Source organism: Nothobranchius furzeri, chromosome 15 (assembly GCF_043380555.1).
Source record: "Nothobranchius furzeri strain GRZ-AD chromosome 15, NfurGRZ-RIMD1, whole genome shotgun sequence".
Classification (NCBI taxonomy): domain Eukaryota; kingdom Metazoa; phylum Chordata; class Actinopteri; order Cyprinodontiformes; family Nothobranchiidae; genus Nothobranchius; species Nothobranchius furzeri.
The window spans coordinates 31,825,624-31,840,204 of NC_091755.1; the positions used below are offsets into that span (position 1 = coordinate 31,825,624).

At 42.4% G+C, this 14,581-nt stretch overlaps 1 protein-coding gene across 1 annotated transcript; it reads right to left on the reverse strand.

Annotated features, from left to right (window-relative positions):
• Nucleotides 1-7,806: 7,806 nt before the first annotated feature.
• Nucleotides 7,807-11,432, reverse strand: LOC139063291 (uncharacterized). The gene is made up of 2 exons (XM_070544673.1): nt 8,154-11,432; nt 7,807-8,056 (listed from the first exon to the last, which is right to left on the reverse strand). The coding sequence occupies exons 1-2, from the start codon at nt 10,500-10,502 to the stop codon at nt 8,027-8,029; spliced, it is 2,379 nt and encodes a 792-aa protein (XP_070400774.1). The 5' UTR covers nt 10,503-11,432; the 3' UTR covers nt 7,807-8,026.
• Between the last annotated feature and the right edge of the window lie 3,149 nt (nt 11,433-14,581).

A 14,581-nucleotide genomic window follows, 5' to 3' on the forward strand; every position in this document is an offset into this window, starting at 1 on the left:
TGTCTCAAAATTACATCTACAGCATGTGGTGAAGGCGGATCTGAATTTGATAGAATTTCATCGACCTCGTTTGAAACGGCTTGGGATGCTAAAATATCGTCCAAAATATCTTCGATTGAAACCTCATCTTCACTCAGTCCGCTTACATCAAACCAATCCGGTAACAGATTTTCGCCGGATGGATGAAGAGGGGGGGTTTCATTATCTAAAATTCGATCTAACAAATCATCATCTACGTTTAATTCAACATCTACTTCGCACAAATCTGAAAGTTCATCAAACCAATTTTCACTCATGATACAAAGACATTAAAACCTATGTTGGTCTTTCTTCTGCTAGACCAAGCACGGGTACGGAGAAGATGGAGTTAAACACCTTTTAAGTTGACAGAACGTGGAGACAAATGATCAGAAGTCCATTCACTGTTTCACCGCTCATGAGGGGGAGAGCCTTTGCAACATACAGCCGGTCCCGCGACCTGCTCCCGTCAGTTGCTTCGGACAGACTCTCGCCGTTCTACTGAAAACGGCTGATTTTTATTGAAGATTACAGGAATGTTACATACGCAGTTTGCCATACACACACGTAATTCTGCCATCTGCACCTGCAGACGCACGTCAGCTAATAGCCTTGTTAATGAAAGACCAATTCATCCCAAGGACATGCAACCTTGAGATGATCAGGACACATCCTGCAACATCCTTTGCTAACAAAGACAGTTGTTCTTGTATTGAGGAACTGAAGGAAGGAACGCTTTCACTCCCTTATGGAGCTGTTCAGCTTGAGCAGAAAAGGCACAGAGAGGTCTTTGATATTATAACAAGATTCCATGAAAAGGCATATAATAATGTATTTATGATAATATATAAGGGGCAAAAGTGAGAGATACATATTTAATCATATAAAAGAGCTTATAATAATATATGAAAGAGCTTATATGAGAGATATATATTTTCAATCCCCCTTTTGAACTCTTTTAAGAGTTCAATAAAGATATAAGAAATCAAAACAATAACACCAAATTCCATCAAAAAGAATCCAATAAGCAAAGTTTTAAAATACCAATACAAACAACCAATCAGATTACATTTACTCATCTTTCTAGCAGTAAACTAATACAAAAAACATGATCATACTTTCAACTGAACATGTTACAACATGAATGGATCGCATGCTCACCGTATGAGGGCGAAAAACCCTAATTGTCGTACGTTAATAGGGAAAATTCCCCCATGTCCCCTCATTTTGAGGCGAACGCCTTTTGGCACAGAGTGGGCATGCCTAGGACATCAAAGATCAAAAAAATAAAAACAACACAATCAAAAAACTCATAGAAATGAACAGGTGAAGGGATTGTTACATAAATCACTCAACATTCTCACACTCTAACAACATCTTCTTCATCATGAGAGTCATCACTTTCATCAGAAGGTTCCCCTCCCAAATAGATGTTAGGATTGGCTAGTAACAAGGGCATCTGGATAATTGGGTCAGCAGGTGGAGGGTGTAAAATATTACCCTTGTAAAATAAATGAGGGTGTTAAATAGAACCCTTGTAGAATGTTCATAGGGTGGTTACTTCTTCCCCCTGTTGAGGTCCCTTCACTGGCTCCAGGCAGCTGCAGGGGGTGATGATGTCATGATTCTCGTCCAGCAGGATGTGGTGGCAGCTTGGCATGCTACTGCAGTCAGCTACTTCTCTCCCTGGTTTTTTGGATCCTTTCTCTGGTTAGGCAGATGTCAGCTGCTTCTCTTCCAGGTTAGGCTCCTCCCGTCCAGCCGGACAGCGTGTGACGTCCTCTCCGTGATCCTGTATGGCTCAGTCCACCTCGGTTCCGTCCACTTCCTTTTGGTGACTTTTAGCAGGACCCAGACGCCTGGCACCGAAGGCGAAGCATCTTCGTGTGTGTAGTTTTGGTCCAATGAAGGCTTTCTCGGCTTGTGCAGTCCTTGATCTCGGCAGATAGTTGGTAGGAAGATTCACACTCCGGCCGGACCAGAAGTTCCCCGGAACGATCGCCTAGGGATTAGAGGTTATGCACAAAAATGTCCTAGCTCTCACTGACCCTAGCCTCTGATACCTTCAACATCAGACACATACAGTTACGAACAGCAAGCGCAATTAAAGGTACAGTGACATCACGACATGGACACACACAGACACACAAACACATACACATGCACATACACAGAGAGAGAGGGAGAGAGTAAGAATGTGTGTGGGAGAAAGAAATGAGTGGGATCCACTTTGCCACCAGCATCTCCACCTGTGTCACAGAGAAAAATTACAAAGAAATTAAAACACAAAGCAAACAACAATAATTCAATGAGTATAAATGATCAAACTAAAATATACAACCATGCATGGGTTTTATAACAGTTCCGGCAACACTGGAGAGGAAGCCTTGTATAATGAATTCTTAAGATGTCCTTCATCAATTAGAGGTTATAGCCAAATTGTTTCAGGATCCTGAATTTGAATTTGAATTGGTTAATTTACTCAGAATAGTCCAATGTCTTTGTTGATGTTTCTCAAGGCTCGGCCATGCCCATATAGATAAATAAGCAAACAAACAAGACAAACACAGTCAAACACACGGTCCATACACGTCTCTGTGCCCTCACACACCAAGCAAATGTCAGACTGAAGCGAAAGTGTGAAATACTTAACCTAACGCTAAATCAGTGGAAAGAAAAAATAAGACCTAAAGCGTGTAATCAAATTAATCCAACAAAACTTCCCATAACTGCTGTTCTAAACTCACGTTGCGATGTGATCTCTCCAATTAGAAATTAGGACAATCACTTTACTATCAATTCAACCAAAAAGTTTCAGGTTGTCCCTTACCTAAACTACTTGTCTTTCTTACCTTCTTTATTTTATTTTTTTTAAGAACCTCACTTAGCACAAGAAATCCTAAGAATTAATTCACTACTTAAGGTTAATTTGTAAATAACGAAACTGCAGTTACAGGTTTGTTTGTGCATAGTATTGGTAATCAGCAGTTTTTTTCCTTATCTCCACATCTAGAAGTGTGTTTCTGTGCTACTTCTCCATCTATAACACAAGTTAGTATCATCCTTAAAGCATCTGAAATTAAGCTGCATTGCTAAATCAATAACGTGATTTGTGCTAAGAAATACTCCCCTATCCTCTTCCTTTTTCCAGTGGCACTGAATGACAGATTTTAGATCAATTTAACGTTTTATGACTATTACGTTTCATTTAATTAATTTTGCTTTTTCTCTCTTATTTTTATCTATTTATTTATTTATGTTATTTATTTATTTATCATGCCATCCTGTGATGATAATCTTAAAGACTTTTTAGCCAATTGTCGTCAAAAAGGCCAATTAAAATATTATGTTAAAGATTTCACAAGATAAAAAATGTGTACATAATTTTTATCGAATGAGGGGTACCATTTATTCAATATCTTGTAACATTATTTACTACCTCACTATTGTCTCGGATGAGATGTTCCATGAATCATTTAGTCAGCTGAATGCCAAATTATTCATTTAATGTTTATTTTTATGCAATGAATGGAATGGGATGGAACGTTACTATAAACTGTCCGGAAATTTGCGCATGTTTGCTCGAAGGAGAGAACTGTTGAAGCCTAAAGCGTTCTCCTAGACTTATAAATAGACACCGTTTCCTTAACTAATGAAGATAAGTGATGACGCCGATGAATGACTTTTTGAAAAGAAAATAAGGCTTTACTGCATGTCCGCTGCAGCTGAGAATCCTAAGACAATAAAGATTATATTGACGTCCAATGATGAGTTGGGCTGAAATCCAGGTTACTAATCCTATTATTTATTTATTTATTGTTATTATTATTATCTTTTTTTTTTTTTTTTTTTTTAGGCTAACTTTCTCAGTTAACTATGTTCTACAGTAGTTTAGTAAATTTTCCACAGTTCTGACATTTCATCAATTCAACTGGTTGTTGCCAAAAAGCCTTGTTCATTACCTGACTGCAGCAAGCAATCTTTTACTGGGTGTAACCATAGGAAACAGTCTCTTTTGAGCCTCTCTTTGTAAGTCCAGGATGACCACCGTCATTGATTAAAGTTCACATGTTAGCACACATGCTCCCCCTTTTGTACTTTGTTTCATCAGCAGCAGGGCAAATAAGTTTCTGCCTCTTTGTCCATCTTGTAGTGCTCCCCGTCTTGATGTTATGAGTCACAGTTTTTGGTGAGGGCTTCCAGGTTCTCTTTGTATAGAAGTCAGAGCCAAACATTCTTTGCAGCTGGTTGTGACAGGCCCACCCAGTAAAGTTCATGCCTCCACAATGCACAGCAAACGTTTTCCTTAAATATGTTGATTGAGTTGAAATGACAGAACTTTCTCTTTTACAAATCAAAATCAACGATGGTTTCTAATATTTAGTCGACTTTATTGACTCAAAGGTAAATCTAGACTACTTCCTATGCACAATTTTTCTGAATCGTCAAATCGGTTCTACACAGGTGTTACACCCCTCTATGGGCTCAGCTAGGAAGGTGAGGGGAATAAACATAAGATGGACCAGTCTAACAAAAAGTGACCCTCGTTGGGGAGAAAAAGGCTTGTCCAAGCAAGACCAAACTCAAAGTTTCCTTTCAAGGATTTTATTACAAAAAGAAAGTACCAAAAGAAGGGCCAAAAACCCTTACCAAACTGAGTTTAAACGAATAACTAAAAATGTCCAGAGGACCAACCACTCTTAAAATTAATCTCCTTTATTTAAAAAGGGAATGAAACAGCAAAAGGGGAAAATCCCACCCTTAAATTAACCAAGGTTTGTCTAACAGACAAAACCAAATGCTGAATTAACTTAGGTTACCCAAACAACAAAAATAGCTCAGGAAACTGAGACTTCAAAAGGGGAATAATCCCCACCTGGTAATTTAAACCACAAGATGGTCTAGCAGACACACCAAAACCAAAATTACCGCTTAAATGCAACTATCCCAAAACACAAAAGGTTCTAAAGCTGCTTCTTTACAAAAAGCCAACAACAACCTGTTAACTGCCAACGGGGAGAGAACAAACGTTGCCTCTGCAACTCCAAACATTTCTCTCCCCTGATGAGCTCCAGCTGGCCGCTTTTGAAGGGCCGGCTGATGAGATAAAAAGTCCCAGCTGCTTGTGCCTGCCGCTCCGGCGCTCTCCATGGTGCTGGAGTAAGGACAACATCTCAGAGCGTAGCTGTCCGTGGTGCTGCGCTGCTGCACAGGGAACGGCGCGGAGCACACCTCTGGGCTTCAAAACGGCTGCGGCCGTAACATCCCCACCCTTAAAAGAAAAAAGGAGGGGGTGAGATAAAGAATCTAAAACCATACATAAGACACCACCATCTTTTTTCTTAAAACGCAAGATACATTTAAAACTCAACAGTATCCTCCATTTACACACAACCAGGGCATCCCGCTAACTACCTATGGGGGAGCTTCTCTAACTCAACCCTTGCTCTTCATGCGGGTTAAGGCGGGCAGATTAAGCACATGTGTGGGTGTACACATACAAACCAGCGACGACGAGGGGTGGCCCATTGGCAAGCCCGTCCCCCATCACCCTGGGGTGCTCCCGAGATGTCTGCAGGACACAGACAACACTAGCCTCTTGCCGCAACCCTAGAGAAAACAACAAACGGCAACACCCTAAAGAGGGTGAAGCCCTTGTGCCTACAAGGGGCCCTGGAAGGAGGAGTTAAAACAAATTGTATGCATCTGTGATATGTAGTGGTTATTGGACGCTACAGGTTACCAAAACTTCTGGACAACCCATCAGCAATGATGTTGTTAGTCCCCTTCTTGTGTCGAACTTCGATGGCATATTCCTGTAGGATGAGCGCCCACCGCATGAGCCGCTGGTTCTGGTTATACATCCTACTGAGGAAAGTCAAAGGGTTATGGTCTGTATACACTATTGTAGGAGAACAACTGGAACCCACGTAAACGTGGAAATGCTGCAATGAAAGGAGTAGAGCCAACGTTTCCTTTTCAATGGTGGAATAGTGCAGTTGGTGTCGGTTGAACTTCTTAGAAAAATAACAGACCGGATGATCAATACCAGCTGAATCTTCCTGGATCAGCACACTTCCAGCGGCTATAGCGCTGGCATCAACTTCCAGCTTGAACGGCCTGGTCAGATCGGGTGCAGCCAGGACAGGAGCAGAGCACAGCAGCAGCTTGGCAGCCTCAAAAGAGGCTTGGCACTCCGAAGTCCATTCAAACTTCCTTTTGGGACTTAGCTGATCTGTGAGAGGAAGAACAACAGCAGAAAAGTTTCGACAAAACCCCCTATAGTATCCAACCATGCCCAGGAACCGTCTCAGTTCTCGGCGAGTAGAGGGAGGAGGAAACGACATCATAGCCTTCACCTTTTCATGCAGGACCTTTACTTTCCCCTGCCCAACTTCTTTACCTAAGTAAGTGACGGTAGCCTTAACAAAGTCACATTTGGCCAAGTTCAGGGTCAGGTTGGCCTGCACCAGACGATCAAATAACTGAGTGAGAGTGTTGAGGTGTTCTTCCCAGGTGTCTGTATAAACAACAATATCGTCGAGGTAAGCACTACAATGTGAGAGGCCAGAAGTAACAGTGTTAATTAACCTTTGGAAGGTGGCAGGTGCATTTTTCATGCCAAAGGGTAACACAGTGTACTGTAAAAAGGCATCTGGGGTAACAAAAGCTGACATAAGAGAAGCTTCTTCTGTTAAAGGTACCTGCCAATATCCCTTTAACAGGTCCAACTTAGTCACAAACTTGGAAGGTCCCACACTGTCAACGCAATCATCTATACGGGGTAGAGGATATGAGTCTGAGATGGTAACCGCATTTAACTTCCTGTAATCGGTTATAAACCGAGCGGTTCCATCTGGTTTCCTCTACACCAGACAGGGTGAACTCCAGGGGCTCCTGCTGGGAATAGCAAAGCCATTTTTCAATAAGTACTCCGTTTCTTCTTTCATAATCAGTCTTTTCTCGGGACTAGCACGGTACGGATGCTGTCTAATGGGCTTGGCTTCACTCACCTCAACATGATGTGCTAACACAGTGGTCTGAGTGGGCACATCAACAAACAGACTCTTCCTAGAGTGAATTAACTTCACCAAGTCTCCAGCCATTTCAGGTGACAAATGTGTTATCTGTCCTTCCAGTTCCTTAAGTGCCTCGGAGTTATTTAACCGAGGACTACAACTAGAGGGGAAGTCTTCTCCGACTTCACCAGCTTCCTGTGGTACCATAGGTTTGTTAGCAGCATCTGGTACTAAAACACAAGTTGTTACAGGTTTAGACAGAGGGGAACCATCCTCATAGCGCTTCAACATGTTAACATGACAAACCCTGCTTTTCTGTCTCCTGGCAGGTGTGTGTAGCACATAATTTGTGTCCCCGAGCTTACTCAGGATCTCAAATGGTCCCTCAAATTTGGTGCTGAGAGCCGAATTGGACAAAGGAGTTAGAACCAGTACCTTGTCTCCAACTGCAAAGTTACGTCTGGTTGCCGTCTTATCCTACTGAACCTTCATCTTCAGTTTAGCTTTGTCCAAGTGAGTTTTAGCAATAGAGTTTGCTTCCTTTAATCTTTTCTGGAAGAGTTGGACATACTCCCGCACTTTTCTGTCAGGCGGATCAGAAAAAAGAAATCTCTCTTTTAGAGCTTTCAGGGGACCACGAGGAGTGTGTCCAAACACAAGCTGGGCAGGACTAAAACCAAGAGAATCCTGCACAGCCTCACGAGCAGCAAACAACACAAAAGGCAATCCTTCTTCCCACGTTTTGCTTTTACTTAAGCAATACTTTGTCAGCATTGCCTTTAAAGTTTGGTGCCATCTTTCCAAAGCGCCTTGACTCTGAGGATGATACGCGGATGACATGACATGTGTGATTCCTAAGGTTTTTGTTACCTGTTTGAACAGTTTAGATTTGAAGTTTGTCCCTTGGTCGGTCTGTATTACCTTTGGTAACCCAAAGATGGAGAAGAAATGGGTTAGAGCTCTGATTATAGACCTGGTGGTGATGGAGTTCAGCGGTATGGCCTCCGGAAACCTTGTAGCTGAACACATAAGGGTTAACAAAAATCGCTTTCCTGTTCTAGAAGGAGGTAAAGGTCCCACACAGTCTAAGATGACATGGTCAAAAGGCGTACTCACTACAGGAATGGGCTGTAACGGGGCAGGAGGAATGGGCTGGTTCGGCTTTCCTGTCATCTGACAGACATGACAACGCCGACAGAAGAGAGACACCTCTTTCTTCATCCCTGGCCAAAAGAAATGCTGCAACAACAGTTTATAAGTTTTGTTGACACCCAAATGGCCAGACCAGTCACTCTCGTGTGCCAAGGAGACCACATGTTCTCTGTAAGAGGATGGAACAATTATTTGTTTCACCAACCCCCATTCCATGCCCTCAGCCGCGGGCTGAGGCCAACAACGCACCAGCACATCATTATCTAATAAATAATGTGTTGTAGTTTTGTCTGTTTTATCTGAAGTGGTCACCTGTTCAAAATAAGGTTTCAGAGTAATATCACTCTTCTGTGCAGCAGAAAGGGTTTCTGCCGTAAGTGGAAAAGGTTCTCCTTGCTGAGGATCAGCATCAGCCTTTTCTCTCTGCTCTTCTGCGTCTGATGACGGAACAAATCCAAGTTCATCATGGGCTGTCTGTTCGGAGTCATCACTGAGGAGTCTCATCAGCACCGAGTCACTTAACTGGATGTCCGCATTATTCTGCGTTTGCGAACGGGTGACAGCACAAGCTGGGTAAAAATGTGAATCAGCAGCACAATTTACATGTTCGGCTTGAGGTTGAGGAACTACTTCTAGAAGAGGTAGCACTTTACCTCCAGCAACATCATTCCCCAACAACACATCAACCCCGTTTACCGGTAAATGGTCACAAATGGCAACATCAAAGCAGCCGCTAACGAGCTGGCATTCCAGGTGAACGCGGTGCACCTGGGCAGGCAGGGATTTCATTTCAATTCCCTGTAACAAAACAGCGTACCCGCGTGAACTACTGGCTGAAAATGGGAGTGCGCTGCTCAGTATTAACGTTTGAGACGCACCTGTGTCTCTCAAAATGCGAACGTTTTGCTTGTCTGCATCACCAGGAGTCAACGAGATCTCCCCCGAAAGAATAAAGGGTGCAAAACAAGCATCAGGCTCCCCGGCGGCGCACAAGGGGTTAACCACAGGCGACTTTTTAAGGAATGCAACTTCCTTAGGAGCTGCAGTGGGCTTCCCGTTCTTTTTCTGCAACATAAAACAATCCTTAAGAACGTGTCCCGTTCTGTGACAATAGTAACAGGTACGGGTTTCAGGATTTCCGTTTTGAGAGCTTCTTTTTATGGATTTCTTCATCAAAACGGGCTGAACGTCTTTTCTCTCATCTCTCCTCACAATCTCTCTGTGAGTGAGTGTGAATTCGTCCGCTAAAAGGGACGCAGCTGATAAAGTGCTGACTTTTTGTTCGTTTAAGTAGGTTACCAGTCTCTCAGGCAGCTTACGTTTAAAATCCTCCAAAAGGATAAGCTCTCGGAGGTCACTCAAAGTTTTAATTTTTGTGGACGAACACCATTTATCAAACAGCATGCTTATTTCACGTGCAAATTCCACATGTGTTTGTCCAGCACTTTTCTTAGCTTGTCTGAATTTTTGACGATAAGCTTCTGGGATTAACTCATACGCTTGTAGTATAACAGTTTTCACTCGGTCATAGTCCAGACTATCTGTGACAGGGAGCGCAGACAGAACTTCTAAAGCTCTGCCGCTCAGCTTGCACTGGAGCAGCAGAGACCACACCCCGCGCGGCCACTGCAACGTCTCCGCAATTCTTTCAAAAGCTACAAAATAGCTGTCAACCTCGGTCTCTCTAAATGTAGGCATTAAGGAAATGCACTTACTAATGTCAAAGGCCGGGGTTGTGGCGGGTTGCGGAGCTTTGGTGGGCGTGATATGAAGTCCAGGGTTGGAAAGCTGGGCTTCCAGTTCCAATTTCCTTATTCTCACAGCTGTGTCAGCTTCAATCTCCATCCTCCGAACCTCCAGTTCCATCTGGAGTCTTTTAGCCTGGGCTCTCTCCTCTCTTTCCATGTCCAGACGTGCCAGCCGCACCTGCAGTCGTGCGTCTCGAGATCCTTCCGTCGGCGAACCTGGGGAGGTCGGAACAGACTTTCGTACGGTTAGAGGAGTTTTTCCTGTCTCCATCGTCTCACCCTCATGATCCTCCGCAGCAGCAGGGACTTCAGGATCGTCACATTCATCAGGATCTGCAGGAGATCCTTCTGGTTCCGTCTTTGCACCAGACTCATTCTCAGTCTTTAAAATCCCCATGTCCTCCAAATGCTCCACAATGAGCAATTTCAAGTCTTTTTTCAGCACAGGGTTTGGGATGTCAAGAGCAAGGTTGACAGCTATCTGCAGAAGGTCAGCCTTGCGGCAACGCTCCAGCACCTCACGGGATGGAGCCTCCATAAATGTCTCCACACAAAACTGAGCCATGTTTAAGCACAAAACAAAATGACACAACACAAAACAGCGTGGGTTTTGTGTCTTCACAAAACCAACAAAGAGCAAATGTTAAAACTAGTCCAAACGTTTGGCACGGGCTTAACTGATCTAAAACAGGCTATAACCGTGTAATAAAACAGCTATAAATCAGTGAAATCCCGGACGAGCCCCCATTTATGTTACACCCCTCTATGGGCTCAGCTAGGAAGGTGAGGGGAATAAACATAAGATGGACCAGTCTAACAAAAAGTGACCCTCGTTGGGGAGAAAAAGGCTTGTCCAAGCAAGACCAAACTCAAAGTTTCCTTTCAAGGATTTTATTACAAAAAGAAAGTACCAAAAGAAGGGCCAAAAACCCTTACCAAACTGAGTTTAAACGAATAACTAAAAATGTCCAGAGGACCAACCACTCTTAAAATTAATCTCCTTTATTTAAAAAGGGAATGAAACAGCAAAAGGGGAAAATCCCACCCTTAAATTAACCAAGGTTTGTCTAACAGACAAAACCAAATGCTGAATTAACTTAGGTTACCCAAACAACAAAAATAGCTCAGGAAACTGAGACTTCAAAAGGGGAATAATCCCCACCTGGTAATTTAAACCACAAGATGGTCTAGCAGACACACCAAAACCAAAATTACCGCTTAAATGCAACTATCCCAAAACACAAAAGGTTCTAAAGCTGCTTCTTTACAAAAAGCCAACAACAACCTGTTAACTGCCAACGGGGAGAGAACAAACGTTGCCTCTGCAACTCCAAACATTTCTCTCCCCTGATGAGCTCCAGCTGGCCGCTTTTGAAGGGCCGGCTGATGAGATAAAAAGTCCCAGCTGCTTGTGCCTGCCGCTCCGGCGCTCTCCATGGTGCTGGAGTAAGGACAACATCTCAGAGCGTAGCTGTCCGTGGTGCTGCGCTGCTGCACAGGGAACGGCGCGGAGCACACCTCTGGGCTTCAAAACTTTAGGCACAATCTATCCCAAATGCAAGATCCCTCCTTTCATTTTTTATTTATCTATTTTATTTTGGGAAAATAACTACCAGTTTTTAACTCAAAACAGCCTAGTACAGTTTCTAGCCAGGTTACAGGAAATAATACTTAGTTTATCTGTTTTTTCATTATTCAGCATCTCAAAATCCAGCCATTAACGTTAATGGTTCTTAAAGTTGAGGCAAGACAATTATTGGATTTTGTTTTATAGCAAGATTTAACAAATATTTTATTTCCTGACTGATTATTTGTTAATTTTATGGTTTTCATAAAGATGATCCTGAGAGGTTCAGAGCTGCTTTTCGCAGCACCCTGTGCTATTTTTAGACTGCGGGACTCCTGTGTGTAAAAGTGGGTGGAGTCAGGTCCCCAGGCTGAAACTCCAGTCATTCTCACTAAATCTGTCCGAGAGGAAGGATCTCCTGAATACCCTAACCAGAAGCCTTAAGGTACGTCCAAAACACCGAAAAATATCCTTTCTAAAGTCACAAATTGCTTAAAACTGCATGTTACACAGAAAAACTGTGAGAGCGAGGGAGTCCAGCTGACTCCACGGCCCATAATCAGACAAAATACTTCCTTTATAACCACGACCATACAACTTTTGTATTTTAAGGGATTTTCTTGTCCTCACACTAACGATAAATTCTTTTTCTATTGTTTCCACAGTCTCTTGAACTAAATAACCGTCTAGCAAAAACATGGACCGCACCCTGTTTCTCAAGCAGCTGCTCCCTCTATTAAAAACTGAGTCATTCAGAAGATCCAGCGAAAGCAGCATTTACTTCTCATGCAAGAAGACACGCATTCACTCATTCACAAGGCACAGAGACATTCTTTGTTTGTCACAGTCTCTTTTTATTTATTTATTTATTTTTTTTTTTAAAGTAAGTCAGTTCGTCACTTATTTATTCTCTCTATATATATATAATATTTTAAGCACAGAATTTATTTAACACTTCACTGGTTATTTTCAGAATTTATTGCTTACTATGCTTTTAAGCAGGACTTATGTAACATTAGAGCAAATCCAATTGCAATTTTTTGAGAGCACTCTGAGGAATAGTTTATATATTTATTTTCTGCAGATCTGTTTTGATTTTACTGTTTAGCAGCTTATCTGACTTTATATATATGTATATCCATTTATTTCTGAAATAAAGCTGTCATATACAACCTTACTTGCATTTCTTATTGTTTTTTTTTTTTTTTTTTTTTTCCTTCTTTCATCTCCAGGTCACTTAACCCCCAGATCGGGGTCACTCACATGCTGCCCCGCACACAAATGATTATCACGCTTGTACACTACATATGTATATATATGTATACACATATACATATGTTACTTTAAAAACCTTTTATTTATTAACTGGTGGTGTTCTGCTCAAAGACTGATCAGAACAGGGTTGCAGAATTTGAATTTTGCGTAGCTCCAAACATTAATTTTAGCACTGCAGTGTAATTTACATAGACGAGTTGCAACTTTTTAAAGCTCTTATTTATCTTATTTATTTATTTTCTGGTACCGCATCAGGCCTTCACACACACACCCAGCGCTGTACACACACACACACACGGAGCTCCCAAAACTCTGCTCTGCATTCTGCACTCTCCTAGTGCTGCACTTTCAATCCAGAGCCGTAAGCAGCCTCTTGCTGCGCCTCACACACACAGGCTGAACTCAGCTTACACACACAGGAAGCTTGTCTACAGCTGTGCCTTTTTTTTTCTCTCTCGATTCTGCAGCCTTCACTTCCCAAATCTTTCTCCAGTTACCTCTACTGTTAACATCTACCCCTTTTTTCTTCATCGCCTCTTCCGCTGACTTTCTCAATAAAACCTTATTTCTCGTGGCTTCAACTGGGCTGCTTGTCATATTTAAACATTGCTCATTTTATGCAAAAACAGCCAAAAGCACGCAGAAATAGCCAAAAGCACTGCTCTCTTCACACAGAAGCAGTCAAAACATTTATCATCTTATGCAAAAACAGTTACCTCAGAACATTTTTCTCATCTCATGCAAAAGGCCCTTGACCTTAAAATCCAGGGAGCTCTCTTTAGCCTCCCCTTCCCTTAACACAAAAACCAGGTCCTTGACCTTAAAATCCAGGGAGCTCTCTTTAGCCTCCCCTTCCCTTAACATAAAACCAGGTCCTTGACCTGTAGAATTTTAGGCTTCCCACACCTATGGACTCCAACCAAGCATTATATAACCTCGTTATATATTCTATTCACTCGTCAGCAAATAGTGTGGTCAGCCACGACCTGGAAAATGGAATTTAGGACCTTGTCCTGGGCCTCCAACCCTTCTTTAAATGGAATTTAGAGCTTATTAATGCTCTGGGCCTCCAACCCTTCTTTAAATGGAATTTAGAGCTTATTAATGCTCTGGGCCTCCAACCCCTATGGAATTTAGAGCTTATTAATGCTCTGGGCCTCCAACCCCCTTTTTCTGTACTATTTCCTTATCTCATTTATCATTAAACCATTGTAAAAATCCTCATTTTATTTTACCAATAAACCATTACAAAAAATCTCTTATTTCTTCTGCACTTGTCTCCACTTTCTTCTCCAACAATTATTTTAGGACCGCAGCTACTATGATTCTGGACACAAAGGCTTTGGATAAATCCAATGAGCAGATTTTAGATAATAGGCTCTGCTCACCTTGTTTTCCACCGCGGTGTTCTGTGCCAAGATCGTTCACTGGGTCGGTTGGTCAAATTGTCCTCCAAAAACTCCTTTTTCTTCAAAAAGAAAAAATCCTGTTCGTGACGCCAAATTTGTTGGTCTTTCTTCTGCTAGACCAAGCACGGGTACGGAGAAGATGGAGTTAAACACCTTTTAGGTTGACAGAACGTGGAGACAAATGATCAGAAGTCCATTCACTGTTTCACCGCTCATGAGGGGGAGAGCCTTTGCAACATACAGCCGGTCCCGCGACCTGCTCCCGTCAGTTGCTTCGGACAGACTCTCGCCGTTCTACTGAAAACGGCTGATTTTTATTGAAGATTACAGGAATGTTACATACGCAGTTTGCCATACACACACGTAATTCTGCCATCTGCACCTGCAGACGCA

Bases quoted from the DNA above. Each gene is read 5' to 3' on its own strand.
- LOC139063291 (XM_070544673.1), bottom strand. From the start codon at position 10,502: ATGGCTCAGTTTTGTGTGGAGACATTTATGGAGGCTCCATCCCGTGAG. The intron at 8,057-8,153 runs GTGAGTACGCCT...TTATGTGTTCAG, and splicing joins CGTTACAGCCCATTCCTGTA to CTACAAGGTTTCCGGAGGCC.